Raw genomic sequence first — 20,678 nt, forward strand, 5'->3', positions numbered from 1 at the left:
TAAAGCTTTTTAATTTTATGAGAGAGAATTGTCATGCCAGGGCCTCTAGCCACCACAATCAAACTCCAGACGCACGTGTCACCTTACCTTGTGCACATGCACACGTGCATCAACTTATGCATCTGATTTACATGAATTCTGGGGAGTCGAACCTGGGTCCTTGGGCTTCACAGGCAAGCACCTTAACTGTTAAGCCATTTCTCCAGACCCCAAAGCTTTTATTTTACATTACTTTGTAATTAGTTTGGAGGGCGCTGTTCATTTTTGGAGGCACAGTCTCATGTCCTCCAGGATGGCCTCAAACTTGCTGTTTGGCAGAGAATGACTGAACTTCTGATCCTCCCACCTGGACCTCCTCCTGAGAGCTGGGATGACAGGTAGTGTAGTCAACATGCCCAGCTTGGTTGATGCAGCCATGGGTTTTGCTTTATGCTTGCTAAGTAAGCAATGGCTAATTGAGCTACATCCCCCAGCCCTTTATTTTTAAAATATTTTGTTTACTCATTTTCAGAGCAAAAGAATGGGCACGCCAGGGCCTCCTGCCACTGCAAACAAACTCCAGACTCATGCACCACTTTGTTCATCTGGCTTTGCATGAACACTGGGGTATTGAACCCAGGCCAGCAGGCTTTGCAAGCAATCTCCTTTAACCACTGAGCAATCTCACCACCCTCAGTCCTTTTTATTAGTCTGTATTAGTTGCCTTTCTCATTTTTGTGACAAAATCCCTGACAGAAACAAGGAGGAAGAGTTTATTTCGGCTCATAGTTTGCAGGAATTTCAGTCCATCAAGGCAGGGAAGGCATTTCAATGGGCACAGTCTATAAATAGTACATAGTATATATCTACTACAGCCTACAGTACAGCTGGTCAAGGAAACAACCAGAAGCAGAGCAAGGCTATAATCCTCACAAAACTCCACCCAGCCTCCACCAGTCAGGCGCCATCTCCTAAAGGTTGCACAACCTCCCAAAACAGTGCCACCAACTGAGGACCAAGTGTTCAAACACATAAACCTGGGAGGAACATGTCACAGTCAAACAACAACATAAAGTCTTCTCTTCTCTGAGCCTTCTTACTTTATTTACTTATTTGAGAGTGACAGACCAAGAGAGAAAGAGGGAGGGAGAGAGAGAGACAGAATGGGTACCCCAGGGCCTTCAGCCACTGAAACGAACTCCAGATGCATGCACCCCCTTGTGCATCTGGCTTATGTGGGTCCTGGGGAATCGAGTCTCAAAACAGGGTCCTTAGGTTTCACAGGCAAGTGCTTAACCACTAAGCCATCTCTCCAGCCCCACCCTGAGACTTTTAATTCACCCTCTAAAAGGAAATATTTTGATTTCTCTATTCTAGAATTCAATGCCTGATACTTTTGATCTCGGCAAAAAGAGAAAAGTTACAGAGCCTAATCCATGTGTTCCACGTCTGCGAATATCAGCACTCTTGGTCTAGAGAGGACTAGAGCTCGTGTTTATTCTAGTAAAGCATACTAGTGGTCTGCCTGGTCTCTTCTACTTGTGGATCGCACATTTGTCATTTGTGCATTAAGTTCAGTTCATTGTGATTATGGAATTCAAAACTGCAAGTAGTGCAGGATGGAGGCGCAAGCCTTTAATCCCAGCACCCGAGAGGTTGAGGTAGAAGGATTGCTGTGAGTTCGAGGCTAGCCTGGGACAAGAGACAGGATGAGTTCCAGGTCAGCCTTGGCTAGAGTGGGACCCTACCCAGGGGGGAGGAGAGGAGCATGCACAGACAGAAAGAAGAGTAAGAGCATAAGTGAGCTCTGGAGGAGCTGTAGGTTGGGTTACTGTGTGCTGGCATCTGGCATCCTGCAGATCTGGGCGGCTGTACAACCACGGGGGGATTGACTGGTTTCCTATAGCCTGACACAGAGAATGGATAAATGGCTTCTTGTTGCAAGACAGAGGTCTTGGCCAAGATGGGGAGGACCAGTCCTACCTTAGCTGTGTATTACTTTACACATTGCTCCACTGTGGCCTAAAACCCCTCTGGAGCCCACAACAGAAGCAAGGCTCTACTAGGTGTGCAGTGTAACTTAGGAGTCATTTAACTTCTCCCTGCCTCGTCTTCCTACCCTGCAAAACCAGTATCAGATTGATAGATATTTCTAGCCATGAAAGTGTTTTGATGAAAAAGTCACTGTGAAGCCGGGCGTGGCGGTGCACGCCTTTAATCCCAGCACTCGGGAGGCAGAGGTAGGAGGCTCGCCATGAGTTTGAGGCCACCAGAGACTACACAGTGAATTCCAGGTCAGTCTGAGCTACAGTGAGACCCTACCTCAAAAAAAAAAAAAAAAAAAAAAATCATTGTCAGCCAGGCATAATATCTCACACCTATAATTCCAGCTCTCAAAAGCAAAGGGAGCATTGCCAAGAGCTCAAGGCCAGCCTGGGCTGCAAAGTGAATTCTAGGAGAGCCTAGGCTTCAGTGAGACCTTGCACACACACGCACACACAAATCTCGGGGTGTAGCTCAGTAGTAGATTATTTACCCAACACACACAAGGCCTTGCATTTAATTGCCAGCATAGCATAAGAAATAAATAAACAAGGAACAAGAATGGTCCCTTCCATATAATGGAAGTTATTTTGGGAGAAATGGTAGTAGATTAAAAAAAAAAAAAGAGGAAGTCAGGCGTGGTGGTGCACACCTTTAGTCTCAGCACTCGAGAGGCAGAGGTAGGAGGACTGCTATGAGTTCAAGACCACCCTGAGACTACATAGTGAATTCCAGGTCAGCCTGGGCTAGAGTGAGACCCTGCCTCGAAAAATAAAAAAAGAAAAGGATACTTGCTGAGGTACAGCTCAGTGGTAGAGTGCTGCCTAGCATAAGAAAGGCCTTGAGTTTGATTCCCAGCACTGGAAAAAAAAAAAATCTGAGAATATATTCATCCGTTCTGTGTAGTGGTGATGGTCAGGGAAGCAGGATGGGTGCATGCAATTCACGGGAACTATAGAGGAAGACATGGAAAAGGGATGGACTTGCTGCCTCCCCACACACAACTTGGCCAGACAAACAGAGGCCAGCCAAGGTTATATACAGATCTGTGTGCATGTGAGGACCACAAATGAGCAGCTCCTAAGGGTACAACTAATGGCTAGCTTGTCCATCATGATGCCAGCCAACTAAAGTTTGCTGAAAGACTTTAGTTTATGGTCAGTGTGTGAGCTCAAGGCCAGTGCGGAGCTCCAACAGTTTTGAAGTCAAGTCTTACTGGTTCAAGGAAGGGTTCACATACAGATCCTTTCGGGTTATCTGAAGGGGTTCATGAAGCCCCGAAGTTGCCTGAAGGGTTAATAAGGCTCTAAAGTTGCTGAACCAGCCGGCCCTGAAACGGAGGCTTGAAAATGAAAGTCAAATTCCTTGGTAATAACACTTGCCAAGACCTTGGGCCCAAAAAAAGAAACACATGTTTAATGGGGAGCCACTGTTCTAAGAACCCAATAACATGATCATAACCTGAAGACAGTCCAGTTTAATCTTACAAATTGTAACTGTCTCGACAGCAAGGGAAACGGCCTTGTACCTATCTTGTTTTCCCCTAGTCCTGCCTTATGTTCCCCTCGCCTCTCGTTGACTGTAAAAGTCAGGTCAGCTGTAAATACCCGCCACAGCCTCGAGTCCGTCCCTGCTTGAGCCCAGTAAACGCAGTCTATAGCGGCTGAGGTCTCCTTTCATTTCTCATTCACGTCACCCCACTTGGTTCTGATCCTGCCTCAGATCTAACAACTGCCAGAGCGGGGCTCCCAGAGTTCTGATGTCTGACTGGTTCAAGGAAGGGCTCCCTGACCCTGTTCTTCGCAGTTATATCCATATTGAGTTATTCCACACAACTCTCAAAAGAGATGCTCACACCTGAGAAGAGAGGTGTTACCAAAACATCCATACGCACGCGCAGAGGCATGGGCTGACATCAGGAAGCTGCATGAACTGTGGTCTTGCAAAGGGCCACAGGGTTCTTCACACAATTGTTTTCAATGTGCACTTTGGAGAAGGTGCAGCCTTCCTCAGCTCCAGAAACATGTATTTTAACTTTATGCCTAGTACACACTTTAGGTCAATCCAGAGCTTCAGGAAAGCTCTCCCAAAATCCCAGTTTGGGGAGTTTATCCTGTTTTGTCAAAGAATTGATAAAAAAAAAAAAAGACTCAAGAAGGATAAATTATGAATTCTTGAGTTTATTTAGAGAGAAGTCCAACTGTGGATTTTATTTAAGGGAAATTGGGGTCTAGGAAAAGGCTGGAGCAGAGTCACGAGTACGTGGAAGGCAGGAAATACACGCATGTGGAAAGCACGGGAGAGTTCATGAGGCTCATGTAAGAGAAATGGAGGTCTAGGGAGAGGCTGGAGCAGCGCCACAAACATCTGGAAAATAAAGGCTGGAAGCTTATGTAGGGAATTTTAGAAGAAGCACATACTCATGGGGACATCACAGCATCTGCCCTGACCCTCCCCAGGGAAGAAAGTTAAAAGTGGTGATAGTTTGAGAATAGGGGAAGGAGCGCCAGGCAGTGAGAAATGGGTAGTGAAAAGAGTTATTTATTCCCACGGTTGCCCTGAGTTTAGAGAAATCACACACGTAGCAGTACCAGAGTTTAGGAGAGATACCCTTGTCGCAGTTCTAGAGGGTAAAGAAAATACATACACGGTAGACTCAGAAATCAGAGGAAAATCGTATGTGTAACTAAAGTGAGAAGCTGGGCTGGAGAGATAGCTTAGCGGTTAAGGCACATGCCCGCAAAGCCAAAGGACCCAGGTTCAACTCCCCAGGACCCACGTAAGACCAGATGCACAAGAGGGCGCTTGCATCTAGAGTTCATTTGCGGTGGCTGGAGGCCCAGACGTGCCCATTCTCTATCTGCCTCTCTCTCAAATAAATAAATGAATGAAAAAATGTAGATAATAAATAATAAAGTGAGCAGTTACTCCAAAGCAAAAAGCAGAGGCAGACAATTACCCTGCCACAAAACAGCATGGCTGGGAGGGGGAAAGGCCGGCTTACCAGTGCTGTGCTACACTGTGGTCAGCAGGGGGCGCTGCAGCGGGTGTGGGTGAATCTGGATCAGACACCAGTTCCATTCCTGCCAAGGTGGAGTGGCATCTTCTAGTTCTCTAGGTGGACTCTTGACCGTAACTGAAACTGTCTAAAAGAAGCTAGCTTGCTCCTGAGTCTCCTTCATTGAGAGGATTGTGACTTGGAGGTAAACTGGATTGACCTACATAGTGAGATCCTGTTTAAAAAAATACAAGGTTCAAGGGAATGGGGATTGTAGCTCAAAAAGATGCATTCATGAGGCCCTGGGTTTGGTCACCAACAACACACAGAAAGAAAAACAATAATATTTCCTCTGGGCTGGAGAGATGGCTCAGTGATTAAGGCACTAGCTGACAAAGCCAAAGGACCCAGGTTTGATTACCAGTTCCCTCATAAAGCCAGATTCACAAGATGGGGTATGCATCTAGAGTTTGTTTGCAGTGACTAGAGGCCCTGACACACCCACTCTCTATATAATCTGCCTTTTTCTTTCAATAAATAAATGCAAAATTTAAAATAATACATCCTTTTAGGCAACCCATAATTGATTAAACTGTAACTGATCTCAAGCTTCAAGATGTGTGAGAATCACCGGGGATTCTGGTGCGTGTGTGTGCGTGTGTGTGTGTGTGTGTGTGTGTGTGTGTGTGTGTTTCTCCTGGTGCTGTGTATTCAACTCAGGGCTCTGCGCACACTATGCCAGCACTCTATCACTGATTCTAAATTGGTAAAAAGCAGTCGGGTGGAGTCGATGCTTCTCCCAGGAATTACAGTCTGAGTAGCAAGAAACTGAAGTGGGGAAGGGACATTAAAGCGCTAACAAAGTGACATGGGTAATGACAGCACATAGAACAAGGGGCAAGGAGGAATAAAATTCTCCAGTGTTATTTTATAAATAGAGATAGGCATAAATCCGTAATAAATGTGCATTTAGTATAAATCATTTGAGACATTGTTTTGCATATGGCAGAAAATTCTCATTTCCTTGTACCATAGTCAAGCACTCTGTCATTTTGTCATATCCTTAGTTCTTGATTTTCTGAGAAAAGGTCTGACTTTGTAGCTCAGGCTATATTTGAACATATATTTGAATATGCAGCTCAAACTGTAAACCTCCCTTTTTTTTTTTTTCAAGGAGAGGTCTCACAAAAAGAGGAGAAAACTTAAAAACTGGTTAGTAAGGAAATAGGTTTCATTGTGAAGTTTTTATACATACATTATTAAACTGTTCCTTTCCAACCCTTCACTGCCATCCCCCTCCCCTCATTCCCCCCCCCCCCCCCGAGGTAGGGTTTCACTCTAGCCCAGACCTGGAATTCACTATGTAATCTCAGGGTGGCCTCGAACTGATGGTGATCCTCCTACCTCTGTCTCTGTCTGTGCTGGGATTAAAGGCGTATGCCACCACGCCCAGCTCCCCTTCCCTCTCTTGATCACCCCTTCTTCCCCTGAGTAGCCTTCTTTTTGCTTTCAGGACACATATGTTTTATTACTTTCTAAGGAGAGATTCATTAAAAGAACCAATTCTTTTTTATAAAATTTATTTGAGAGACAGAGAGGGAAGGGGAGGGAGTGAGAGAGAGAGAGAAAATGGGTGCACCAGAGGCTTCAGCCACTGCAAATGAACTCCAGAAGCACGCACCACTTTGTGCATCTGGCTTACGTGGGTCCTGGGGAACTGAACCTGGGTCCTTAGGTTTTGCAGACAAATGCCTTAACCACTGAGCAATTTCTTCAGCCCAAAAGTGCCAATTTTAAGCTTAAAGTAAGTCTGAAAGTATGCTTAAGTACTCCTGGTTAATGTAAGCCCTACGAGTGCACCTGTGCCAGTCAGAAACTAGGAACCCGAGAAAGCTTAACCCTCCTACTGCTGGTCATCCTCTGGTACAGAATTCATGAGGCAATGTTGTTTGCTTAGAAATACCAGGATCCTCCTAATTCGAGTTTTCATACCCCAGATCATGGCCAGTGTTCTGCTTTGAAATAGAAATGAGCAAACAATAACATAAAAGCATTCTGGTGATAAAATGATTCTATCAAAAGAGTCAAAAGAAAATCTGAAGTTGAGAACATTTTTAAAATTTGCTATAGCAAACACAAAACTATCACAGACATACAACCTGACACAATGCACACACAACAGTCAGTCATAGAGCGTTTTATTTTAAACTTGCTGTTCAAACTTTCAAAAACAACACGTGTGGCAAAGAAACAACAGTTAAGACACAACATCTGCCGCAATTCTACCTCTGAACTGCCTTTTCTATACAATGTGATACGCTACAATTTCAATTTCTTACATTCATGGCATATTCTTAAAGGCAGCAATGTCAATTTTCTACTTTGAAATATTTTTGTTAACATTATGAAACTGCTTAAAATGACCACTTTTTTTCCTTTTAGTATTCCGCTGTTGTCCACATTAGTGACATAATTCAAACATTAAACTGCTGAGAAGAATACTGTACTCAACTCTCAACTCCATGTTAAATTCAATTTTAACCTAAAGCAAGCATTTCCCTAAGTCAGTATACTCAGCTACTTCTCTCAAAAATACTTCCACTTCTGAAATAAGGGGTTCTTTTGTAAGATACAATAATTTTATCTTTTTATTCTACCAGAACTCATGCTGTACTTTTTTTTTCTCAAAATATATTTGATATACTCTGTGCAAAATGTCAAGTTCTGTATAGGTATGTACCTTATTTTGAAAAAGTTTATAAAATATAGTTCCTAAAAACAACTCCAACTTTAGACAACAGAAGAAACACATGAGACAAGGCCTAATTTTTCACATGAGAAACTAAATATGTTCTTAAAGCTCCAGTAATACATTCCTTGAAAATACTCAGAATGCACTTTGGTCATTATTAAATATATTAGAACACAGGCAAGTAAAACAAAATGCTGTCTGCTGTTTACTACGCACAGAAAATATACCATACACTGAATTGAGGCTGGTCAAAAGGAATTGTAAGAGCAAAGTTGTGTGACATGGCTCTGTTCTCTACACATTCCTGATTTTAAGATTATGATTTGGAAATTAGAACTGCACCAATCAAATAAATTATTTACAATTAATTATTTTAAATTCCTTAAAATATGTTAAAAACATGAAGATACTCAACATGACTTTGCACCAAAAAAAATTCTAGATTGTTCTAAATAAATTCTTTGTTTTAGAAATCAGATGCTTGGCTTAAAAAAAAAAATCACAAAAACATTTTGTGTTTCATGTAATTCCTACATCTATTGATTGTATACACATAACAACCTAAAATCAAGGCCCAATAAAAGATACTATCACGTTTGCCCTATTTATCTAACATGACAACATGATAAGCTCTCATTGGACACTTGGCAGATTGTGGATGGGGAGAGGAGTTAACTTTCCCTGTTAAAAGCATCTAAAATAGCCCTTGTAGAATGGAGCTGGGGAGGGGATGCACCAAATTAAGTTTGTAAGAGAGAATCGGTAGGCTGAAGCTGTCATTTCTGAAAAATTGGAATTTTTTTAAAACTAGCAATCAGGTATTTTATTGGTTCTTAACCTTATTCTTAAGTTGCTCACTGAAGTGTAGTATGAATAGCATACGCTATAGTGTACCATGGGGAAATTTTTTACCTTGAGTAAACGTAACGTACTTTAGTAATAGCAATAGGCACTTCACTTGTGAGATGAGTATCTTCCTCACTCAAAAGGATACCATATTATGCCCTAGTACACTGTAACATATCCCATAGAAAGATACACATTAAAAGTAACTTTTTTTAAAAGTGCACAGTTTGAGCATGCACAGTTAAGAGCTGTGCAAACAGCTCAGTGTTTCAAATAAATACAATTATTACTAGTTAATTCTTATCAAAATATCTTACAGTATGGTAACCATTTACAATTATTGCTCCATTAAGAATTTTATCACCAAAGAGCACTTGTTGACCTGTTGTGTAACACCATATATATTAATACTGAAGGGTGCTTAAACTGCAGCTTAATCAGTATAGATCCTGGCATTGTTCTGAAATAGTTCCAGAGAGATCTTGACTGGGTCTTGATTTATTCATGCTATATGCCTGTAGCTGAGTCTAATGTGATAATTCAGAGTTAAAGAAGTCTTCCTCAAGTAAGGCAAGTTCACGGCACTGATGGAGAAACAGGCGCTTAGCGATGGCTTCTTTCACAATCTGTCAGTTATCTATGAGCAATTACCAGGACCTCAAGTATATGGATATCAGTTTTGTCACCCTTTCAACAAATAGGAACATAAATGCTTAAAAATAAAATAGCAAGGCTAAAATAAAGGTTAAAAAAAAAAACAGTGAACAGGTAAAATAAATACAAGGATTGCACAAGACAGGCTGATGTAAACACATCGATGGGCCAGCGGAGACTCCGAAGCAGAGCGAGACTGCTGTGTGCAGGGGCCCAGGCAGCGCTCGGTCTGGAAACGAGGCTACACCTTTCTTCCACTTTCATGATTTAATCTTCCACAGCTAGAGGAGAAAAAAAAAGTACACGCAGGGCTCGTTAAGGGCAGCTTTAATAAGGAATCTTAAATTCTCCCACATATTATCTTTAAGTTGGCTTCACAAACAAGGGCAGGTTCAAATATTTTTACTTCTTTTTCCTTTTCCAGAGCTCACCTGAAGAAAAGAAATAAAAGCCAGACTTCCTGCGGTCTTTCACTGGGAAATGGCAGTATGCACATGCTATTTATTTTGAATCTTTCATTCTATCCCTTACGAACGGCTGCGTATGTGTTGGAGGATTTATGCATCTACATAGATCAACAAATTTTTAACCAACCAAAGGCTTTCTTTTTCTTTCTTACCATCAAAATTAGTTTCAAATTACATGAGAAAATATAAATACTTCTACTTATCCTACTCAAAAGCCCTACACATAATGAATATTTCAAATTAGGAGTTGAGCTCTTATTACAAGCCCTGACTATATATATTATTCACTGAAGTCAAACGGAAACTATTCCTACTCATTGTAAACAAGCTTATTAAAATCATTCTATTACTATGAAATCTTAAAAGAGAAATAGGGTAAGTCGATATAAAAATGCAAAATTACTGAGACAATAAATACTTGTGGGCTGTTACCTTTAAATTAAATCCAAGCAGGTCACTGATAACACCAGAAACAGCCGAGAGAATAACCACCTGGGTGATGTTGTAAAGCAGCGGGTCCATCGTCAGCCCATACAGTCTGAAGGGACTGTCTAGCTCCTACAGAAGAGAGAAAACCAGCCGCTCACACTCCCTAAGATTTCTCAGTCAAACTAACTCAGGACAATATGCAATGAGGATTTAAAAAAAATCATTGTTCCAAAACTTTAAAAATGATGCAGGCTTTTAGAAAGGATAAATTTAGCCAAACTTGAAGTAAGTAAATTTTTAACAGCAGTTTTAATTTCCTTAAGAAAAAATGACTTTCTTTAACGTAATTATGTCACTAAATTTGTAGCCCCCGATTTCTGTTCCAAATGAATGACTAGTAAGGCACTTATCCACTAGCTATGAAGGTTAGAGAAGACTTCTTAGTATAAAAGCTGGAATGGGAGCTAAAAGAAGATACCGCTCTTTTGTACAATTAGAAGCACAATTAGCCAATTTTTCTGATAATATTAATAAATGTGTACAAGCTCTCCTTAATCAGTTCATTAAAAAATACATAGATTAGCTGGCCTAGTAATATGGTAGGCACTATCCTAGGCTCTGGGAACTCAAAATTCAGTTCTTGAGCTGAAGGAATTTACAGTTTAGTAGAGATATAAATAATTCAAATAATAGTCTTACAACAGAGATAGGTACAACATGCAGGGGCCAAAAGGCAGGTGCTCCTGGAACTCAGAAGGAGAGGAAGAGGAGGTATTCCAGAAGACACATGAGACACAGCACATTTGAATCCTTACAGGAGGCTGAGCACTGTATTTAGAGCTAAATATAAGAAAGAAAGGACATTCAACTCATAGAACGGACTTCAAGCTGGGCAGCCTGGGCCGGTCACTCACACTAAGTGAGGTGAAGCTGGGGAGGGCGTGCAGAGGGGCACAGGGTGGGAAACACTGAGAGGTGACACCAGAAGCAGGACCGCCTCTGAGGAACTGAGGTACCCGAATCTCAAGTGTAGGACAGGGTCTTACCTCGGGCAGAACTGTCGGGGAAGGGGGATGAATTCATGGACTTGTGAATTAATATTCTTGGCTGGGGGAGGGAGGGAGGGCGGGAGAGGAAGAATAAAAGAGAAGAGAGAGGAAGGGAGGGAGGGATCAGAGTGAGCGAGTAAGGCAGACTGAACAATCGACAGTAAGGTCCAGGTTACAGCCTGGGAGACGGACTCACAGGGCTGCATGCAGTCTGCATTTTATCACAGTGTGCACTGGAGGGCGAAGCTTCCCACCAGGGCCCTCTATAGGCTTTTCCTGTCTAGCACAGTGTCTGCCCAGAAGACACCCAATATGACGAGCTATCCAGCAAACACAAAGCTAGTCATTTTGGTAAAATGTTGGATTTTGCCAATATTCTCTTGCTCGTTATTTAAAAGCCATCATCTTCCTCAACACACTTCTAAAGGAATGTGAAAACGAAAGTAATTTATAATGAATTATTTTATCCTTCTACTTACCTTCAAAGTCTGAACCCTTTCAATGTCTAATGTACTGTGAGGTACTTTGTAGTTAACAGAAAAATGAGACATATCAACAAGCCAAGTGAAGTTTTTTTTTTTTAATGCTTTTCTTATGAAAGAAAACCATTATAAGCACCATAAACAGTAGTGAAAATATTTCATTAAATTATCACCAAATAGCCAGGTATAGTGGCACAACCTATAATCCCAGCACTTGGGAGACTGAGGCAGGAGGTCTGCCACAAGTTCACGATCAACCTGGGCTACTACCAAACCATCCAGAGCTCCACTTACCCTACCATATTCTTTTTGGCTCTTATCAAGATGACGTGCAGGGGGCTAGCAGATGGCTCACTGGTCAAAAGGGCTTGCTGCATAAGCCGGGTGACTGGAGCCCAGACCCCAGAAGCCATGTAAACCCGGGCACCAGCAGCGCATGTGTTTGCAATCCCGCTGCACCTGAACAATGCGAGGTGTGAGGAGAGTTCTAACGCTCACGGGCCCACTAGTTCGGCATTTGCCGTGGCAAAGAGAGATCCTGTGTCAAACGTGGTGGAAGGTGAGAACCAGCACTCAGGGGTCCTCTGACCTTCGCATGTGCACCATGGTACACACGTGCCCATGTGTACACACACGCACATACTAAAAAACGATTTTCTAATTAGGAGTTTCCTGGTGGTTTGTGTTTATTAGAATAACTGTATATAATTGCTTTTCAAATTAACTCAGGCCAAGCAGAAGACTCTCTTGAGAAATCAAAATGAAAAGATGCCCAAACATCAAATCCTTCTCTTGAAATCTGTTTCCTAGTGCTCTAGGAGGCACACATTCCCAGAGAACTACAGAGAGCTGCAATACTTGAAATATCAATAAAAATCTTAACATACATTTTACAAAGAAATTATCTGGATTACTGGAACGATGAGCATTCAAAACTGCTTCAGCATGTACGAATGTAATCGGAAGTGACCTGGGTCATCACACAACGCAGACAGGAGCCGGGACAAGTGTGAGAGCAGCCCCCATCCTGGGTCCTGTCAACAGCTACCGCTGTTCTTACCTTCAGAAGCTTCGTAGCCAGTTTTAAAACATTATTCACTAGTGTCAGTTCCTCCTTTTTGTTAGGTTTCTTCTCCATTTTCAAGTAGAGGTTTATCTTTTTCATTAAAAAAAAAAAAAAAGGAAAAAAATGCTTCAGATGGCAGATGGCTCTGCAGTTAAAGGCATTTGCTTGTAAAACCTGTCTATCGAGCATGTGCCTGGAACTTGTTCACAGTGGCAAGAGGCCTTGGCATCCCCACACTCACCACCCTTTCTCTGTCTCACAAATAAAGGAAGAAAATGTCCTTAAGGGGACTGGAGCAGTGGCTCAGTGACTAAGGCATCTGCCTGTACAACTAACACCCGGAGTTCAATTTCCCAATACCCACATAAAACCAGGGGCACAGAGGCACAAGAACCTGGAGTTCGTTTGCAGCAGCTTGGGCCCTGTTGCACCCATTCCACCTCTGCCTCTCTTCCATCTCCCTTCTTTCAAATAAGTAAAAATAATTTTTATAAATAAAAAATTGGGGCTGGAGAGATGGCTTAGCAGTTAAAGCACTTGCCTATGAAGCCTAAAGACCCAGGTTTGATTCCCCAGAACCCATGTAACCCATGGTGGCACATGCATATGGAGTTCGTTTGCAGTGGTGAGAAGCCCTGGTATGTCTATTCTCTCTCTCTCATAAATAAATAAATAAATAAATAAGTATTTTTTAAAAATTAAAAATTAAAATTGTAACATGTATATCCCCCCTTTTCTGGCAATACTAGGGATTGAACCTGAGGCCTTGTACATACCAGGTAAGCCAATGAGTTATACCTCTAGCCCACAAATATACAGTTCCAGAAGAATTTGAAAGACACTCACCAAAATACTAATGTGGTACTCTGGATTTAAGATTACATGTGATTTTAATATTTATATTTTATTATTATATTATTATACATTGAGCTCAAATAAATTTACTTTATTAATAAAAATGCTGCTATTTGGGGGCTGGAGAGATTGCCCAATGGTTAAAGGCTCTTGCTTACTAAGCCTGATGACCTAGGTTTGATTCTCCAGAACCCATGTAAAGCCAGATGCACAAAGTGGCTCATGCATCTGGAGTTCATTTGCAGTGGCAGGAGGCCCTGGTATGCCCATTTTCTCCCCCTCTCTCTCCCTCCCTCCTTCCCTCCCTCTCTCTCTCTCTCTTGAAAATACTGTTATTTCAATACCTTTCAAATTTAATCAAAAGCTTCCCTCCCCGGCAAAGTCAGAAACTTAAAAAGGTAGGGTCCTTTATTCCCAGAGCCCAGTCAGCTTAAGGAATAGTAATTCGGGGTTCAGGAGGTGGCACAGTGGATAAAATGCTTGCCATACAAGCATGAGAACTGGAGTTTGGATCCCAAATGCCAAACGCTAGGCTAGTGCTGAAGAGGTAAAGACTTTCCACAATATTACTTAATTTCATCTCACAGGATGAGACACAGTCAGACATAAAGATTCTCTGCTCATCTTACTATCCTTAAAGCTGAGGTTATTTCTCTGGTATAAGATTACAAATAGCATTTTTTAAAGCCTGAATTACATTTAAAGCTGTGGATTGTTCTACAAATATGTATGTGTATATATACATATGATTCTGAAATGAGGATGTAATATGTAGAGTTTTATTTGATCTGTGGTAGTCATAGGTAATCAAAAGTAAAGAGATCTGTATGCAAAAACTTTATATATAAGTGTATAATCCTAATGTAACACAAATTACCACTTCTTAAAATAAAATGAAATTAATCTTGAGGTACTCATGGATGTAGAAAAACTACTGGCATAGTTTTAGATAATTAAATTTCTTTAAGAAATCTCAGAAAAAGAAATATAATTCTTTTATTTATTTATTAGAGAGAGGTAGAGAAAGAGAGAGAATTGGCATGCCAGGTCCTCTAGCCACTGCAAACAAACTCCAGATGCATGCGCCACCTTGTGTATCTGGCTTACATAGGACCTGGAGAATCGAACCTGGGTCCTTACACTTCACAGGCAAGTACCTTAACCACTAAGCCATCTCTCCAGCCCAGAAATATAATTCACCATATAATTCTTAGAAATGCTGAAAGGATAATTTAACAAACAAAATAAAACCAATTATACAAAATCAATGCAAAATAAAATCAATGATCAAAATTCAGTTGAATAAAAACTTCACCTTATTCTAATGTGGCTCTGCTACACTGGAAAGCAAACACCTTCCACTAGTGGGTTTTCCTGCCATTTTTATAAAGACTACTTCCTTCTTGTCAGATAAAAACAGGATGAGAAATTAACAGATTATATTCACAATCTGAACCATGACAGGGACACTGAGGCATGTGTTCCATCTTAAGTTTTGCTTCATAGCACAAATGACCTTAAATAAAATATGCTACTGAAAAACATGAAGCAAATGAGAATGTTTAATGTGTACATTGTGGAGATTAACTTATAATACACTTACCTGTTCAGTAAGTAATATTGAGGTATTGCTATATTTTTTACTTGTTTCTGATCCAAGTGTAACAAATCTTAAGAGAAAAAGTGTCAAGGAGATGCACCAAATCACCAGTTCCCAGTTGTAATGACAGTCAAGGAAGATCTCGTGCACATGAAGCAGCTGAGTGTGGAGAAAACATGAAGCAGCGTGGTGAGCCAACAATGTTTTAAAAAGAAAAACAGCCATACTTCCTAATAGATTGTTCATACATGTGTATAGTTTTGTTGTTGTGTGTTTTGGGGGGATTTTTTTGTTTTTGTTTTTAGTTTTTCGAGGTAGGGTCTCGCTGTGGCCCAGGCTGACCTGGAATTCACTATGTAGTCTCAGGGTGGCCTCGAACTCACAGCGATCCTCCTTCCTCTGCCTGAGTGCTGGGATTAAAGGTGTGTGCCACCACGCCCCACTGGCACTATATTTTTATTTGTTTGTTTTTAAGTTTTTTCTTAATTTTTTTGAGTGATTTATTATAGGCAAAAAGAGGGAGGGACAGAGAGAGAATGGGCCCGATAGGAGCTTGAGCCACTGCAAATGGCCTCCATATGCATGTGCCGCCTTGTACAGCTGGCTCACGTTTCAATAAAGTGAAGAGTGATGGGGGAGACATCTGATGTCACGCTCTGGCCTCCAGATGCACACACATACACATGCAAAGAAATAAAATAAGGTAATAAGTGACTGAGGAGGACAGTCAATGTTGACCTCTAGCTTCCATACGCACACGCACACACACACATGCACAAGTACCCACACACACAGGTACATGCACACCGTACACATGCCAAAACATCCCAAATGCTCTTTACTGCTGCCTTTGTTTTCCTACTTGACTGCATTTAGCTAGATCATGGGGTCTGTGTAGAAACAGTCATTTGGTGGTATGTGTTCAGAAGTCTACTTATTATTATTTTGGAGACAGGTTCCCACTAATAGTTCATGCCTGCTACTTGAGCACAGGATCGTCCTGCCTCAGCCTCTTTTTTTTTTTTTTTTAATTTTTGATATTTTAATTGAATCTTTAAGGTGATTTAGAAGACATAGTTGAAGTTTGGCATTTTGTTTACAGTTAAGAACATCTGTCTATTGTAGAAAACCTGAATAAACACTTTATATTTTAAAGCTGAAAACACAGAACCCTGTTTCTAGTAATTTGACATATATGTGTATACACTTTTAGTGGTATTAAACTTTTTTTTCTCAAAACTGGACTAGATTCAAGCCTACTTATGAAATAAAAATTACATGATGCAATGTTATGTCTCAGTATTTTTGTTACCCATGACTATTAAAATAGATTAACCTTAGTTAATAGGTTAATCTAATAGTTTATGTGTAAATTACATTGTTTGTAAATAACAAATTCCAGTGTTAAAGTTGGGGTGAACCAAAGAATTATGACTGGTCTTCCTCAACATGGCTTAAAAATTGAGAAAGCACACAGGTTATGAGAACAAGGGAGTCCTCTTTGCCTTCTTCAGGACAAAAATTACAATGAACAAAACTAGATTCTTTCTTTTATAAAATCAAGATGATAAAATCAGTAATGAACACTTAGCACAGGTAGGATTCTTAAATATGATATTTAAATGCAACTTTATATAAGAAAAATCAGTAACTAATATATCTTAAGACTCAGTTTCAGCAGTAGGGTCTTACCATCTATTCCTGGTGGGAAACCAAGAGCCTTGGCAATGGCCTTTAATGTTTTGGGGGCCTTAACATCCTCTCTGGCCAACAACTCACTGGAAGGTATTCCATCCCTGGCACTGAAATTTTTCTAATAACCATTTATCTGCCTCAGCCTCTTGAATCTACTACTGACTCATGTCACAGGGCTAGCTTAGCCGAGAACTACTTTGTAGAATAGTTACGTAGGGAGGTTTTATAAACTGTCCTTGTACTGCAAAGAATTGTATCAATTCGGGAATTTTCATAGCCATTCTCTCTCCAAATCATGCTTTCCTCTATTCTTGTATCTACAATTTCTATTAGACAGATGTTGGATGTCCCATGTCTCAAATAGCTTTATATTTTCTATGTCGTCATCTCTGTCCTGGATTCTGGTTCACTTCTTCTGTCTCAGTTCACTAAATGTGTCATTAGCTATCTTTGATATGCAATTAATTCAGCTCATTGTGTTTTTAAAAACATTTTTATTTGTGTGTATGGGGGACGGAGGGCACACACACACACACACAGTGTAGGGGATCACCAGGGTCTCTTGCTATGACAAATGAACACCAGATGCTTGCATCACTTTTTGTATCTGGCTTTACATGGGTGCTGAGGAACTGAACCCAGCTGGCCAGCTTTGCAAGTAAGTGCCTATAACCACAAAGGCATCTCCTCATCTCCTTCATTGTAATTTTTACTTCTCTGAAGAGCTATTTGGTTTGTTTTCAAATTTCTCTGTTCTCATCTCACACTATCTATGTCTTTAATCATTTTAACCAAACTTAACTCTAACCAATCAGTCTGTTAACTGACACAGCTTGCAATCTAACCCTAATGTTTATTGATCTATTGATTTACTCACTTAGGTTCTTTTTTTCAAAACTGAAAGGGCTTTATGTGCAGAAATCCTATAAGGTTTAGGCTAAAGTTGTATTTCTCAGGGCAATCTTGGTTTTGCTTCTGTTACATAGCCAGGGGCAGAATATACCATATTTTATATTAACGTCTTTACAAAGGAATTACAAGATAAGATGTATAATGCCAACTTGAATCTTAAAACCTATAGTAAGGGCAGACCTACAACTACACATTCTCGGGAAAGATATTTCCTCATCCTGGCTATCCTGAGACAAGAGTTAGACAAAGTATTCTGACTGTCTGCTTGTATGATGAGAATACTGTTTTATTACCTACTTTTCTCTGAGCCTGGATATAAGCCTTGAGAGCTCTGACACCATGGTGTATGTTACAGAGCTATGCTGGCCAAGGCCTCATGTCTTATCCTCATGTGGACATGACATTTAAGTACGAAGGAATAATAAGACTGACAATGTACCTCACCCTTTTATCTTAGGGTTGCCATAGAGATGAATGTACAAATTTAATTGCTCTGGTTTTTAGCTTAATCCTAATTTAAAAAAATAGTTAAATGTATTTTTAAATATTTTATTTATTTATTTAAGAGAGAGACAGAGAAATAAAGAAAGAAGCAAGGAGAAAATGGGTATACCAGGACTTCCAGCCACTGCAAAGGAACTCCAAATGCAAGCACTACCATACTACCTTATGCACTGGCCTTATGTGGGCACTGGGGAATTGAACCTGGGTCCTTAGGCTTCACAGGTAAAATTCTTAACTTCTAAGCCATCTCTCCAGCCCTATCCTAATTTTTGATGCTTTACTGTCATGTGAATTCAGGTACATGTGTGTTTAATATATTCAAGATAGTTCCAACTCCCCAGCAGATTTCAAGCAGAATTTTCAAGTAACTGTTATAGTATTTGAAATTGAAGTTTACATTTTGTTTCACAGCACAGACTATATATCCTAAGATATTTGTGTGCTTTCTGACTAATCTTAATCACTGAGAATTCTATTCAAAGTGTGTAGCAGTCAAGCCACAGTGGCAATTCAGATAAGAAATTTAAAAATTAATGGAAGGTGGACATGTTAGATCACTGGAATAATTTTGTAACTACTGACTCAGGTTTGTTTGGAGATATAAGAATAATCATATAAAGTTTAGACAAAATTCTTCACTATATGTTCATTCAGTAGGCAATTTAGCCTATGCCTATTAATGACACAGAGATGAATAAGAAGTATTTACAGGGCTGGAGAGATGGCTTAGCAGTTAAGGAGCTTGCCTGTGAAGCCTAAGGAATCAAGTTCAATCTCTCTCCAGATCCTACGTAACCCAGACGCACAAAGGTGAGGTAAGTGCAAGGTCGCACATGCCCACTAAGGGGCACAAGCATCTGGAGTTCAATTATAGTGGCTGAGGCCCTGGCATGTCAATTCTCTCTCCCTCCCTCTGTGTCTCTCTCGCTCTGTCTAAAATTAAAAAATAAATAAATAAAAATAAAAATGCATTTACAGAAAAAACACTATCACAAATCAATTTCAAAATCTGTCTATTTACATTCTTAATTTTATTACGTATATTATATATACACCATTCTGCAACTTAGTATTTACTTACTTAAGGCTTGATTTCCACATGGAACAAAGTAACTCACCTGAGCACAACAGATAAACACGACTGAGATAGTGAGTAAGAAAGCAGAAGAAACGATCACATCCACTGACCTCTGAGGACCACGACGCTAGGAAGAAAAATGAAAAACACTTTAATATATTTACTCACAAGCAGATAATTTCCATGATTTCAAATAAGGTATTATAGGCTGTTTCATCACTTACAATGCCAAAAATATAACCAATTTGTCATACAAACTTGTCTGTTTTCTTTTTCTTTTTTCGTTTTTCAAGGCAGGGTCTCACTCTAGTCCAGGCTGACCTGGAATTCACTGTGTAGTCTTAGGCTGGCCTTGAACTCACAGCAATCTTCCTACCTCTGCCTCCTGAATGCTGGGATTAAAGGTGTGCGCCACCACACCTGGCTATCTTTTTTATTTTTTTTTTTTTTTTTTTTTTTTTTGAGGCAGGATCTCGCTCTAGCCTAGAGTGACCTGGAACTTACTCTGAAGTCCAGGCTGGCCTTGAACTCATGGAAAATATCCTACATTAGTTTCCTGTGCACTGGAATTATAGATGTGAGCCAACTGGCCCAGCGTGTCAGATGATTTTTAGAATGTTAATATTTCCTTTCAATTTACAACACTATACAATGGCTTCTTCCTTAGTATAACTTGCAAATATTTATTTTTGTCAAACACTATAATCATTAATTCAACCCAATTCACATTACCCATAAAAAATTTAAATATCTCAGGATATCTCTAACCAAGGAAGTGAAAGACCTCTACAATGAAAACTATAAAACCATGAAGAAACTGAGGAAGACATCAAAAGACAAAGATCTCAAATGCTCATGAATCAGAACAATTAGTATCATAAGAATGGTCACTGTATCAAAAGCAATATACAGATTTAATGCAATTCAATCCAATAAAAATTCCAATTCCATTGGGCGTGGCATACGGACATGTACGTCAATGAAATAAAAGAGGCAGATATAAGTCCATATAACTATAGCCACCTGATATTTGACAAAGCCAGAAACACACATTGGAGAGAAAAAGCATTTCTAACAAATGGTGCTGGGAAATCTGGGTATTTACATGTAGAAGAATGAATCAACATCCTTATCCTTCACCCTGCACAAAAATCAACTCCAAATGGATCAAAGACCTTAATGTTAAGCCTGAAATTCAAATGGCTAGCGAAAAAAGTAGGGTGAATACCTCAAAACAAAGGCATTGGCAAGGACTTTCTGATAGGACCT

At 40.3% G+C, this 20,678-nt stretch overlaps 1 protein-coding gene across 3 annotated transcripts in view; it reads right to left on the minus strand.

Annotated features, from left to right (window-relative positions):
- Nucleotides 1-7,201: 7,201 nt before the first annotated feature.
- Phtf2 (putative homeodomain transcription factor 2) overlaps nt 7,202-20,678 on the minus strand; it is a 144,348-nt gene continuing 130,871 nt past the window's right edge. For all 3 annotated transcript variants that reach the window (XM_045135755.1, XM_045135753.1, XM_045135754.1), the window contains 5 exons: nt 19,450-19,536; nt 15,224-15,379; nt 12,760-12,855; nt 10,172-10,297; nt 7,202-9,553 (listed from right to left, as the gene is read on the minus strand). In XM_045135755.1, the coding sequence (XP_044991690.1) occupies nt 9,533-9,553; nt 10,172-10,297; nt 12,760-12,855; nt 15,224-15,379; nt 19,450-19,536 (486 nt within the window). In that variant the 3' untranslated portion in view covers nt 7,202-9,532. The remainder of the gene's footprint in view (nt 9,554-10,171; nt 10,298-12,759; nt 12,856-15,223; nt 15,380-19,449; nt 19,537-20,678) is intronic.

Source organism: Jaculus jaculus, chromosome 16 (assembly GCF_020740685.1).
Source record: "Jaculus jaculus isolate mJacJac1 chromosome 16, mJacJac1.mat.Y.cur, whole genome shotgun sequence".
Taxonomy (NCBI): Eukaryota; Metazoa; Chordata; class Mammalia; order Rodentia; family Dipodidae; genus Jaculus; species Jaculus jaculus.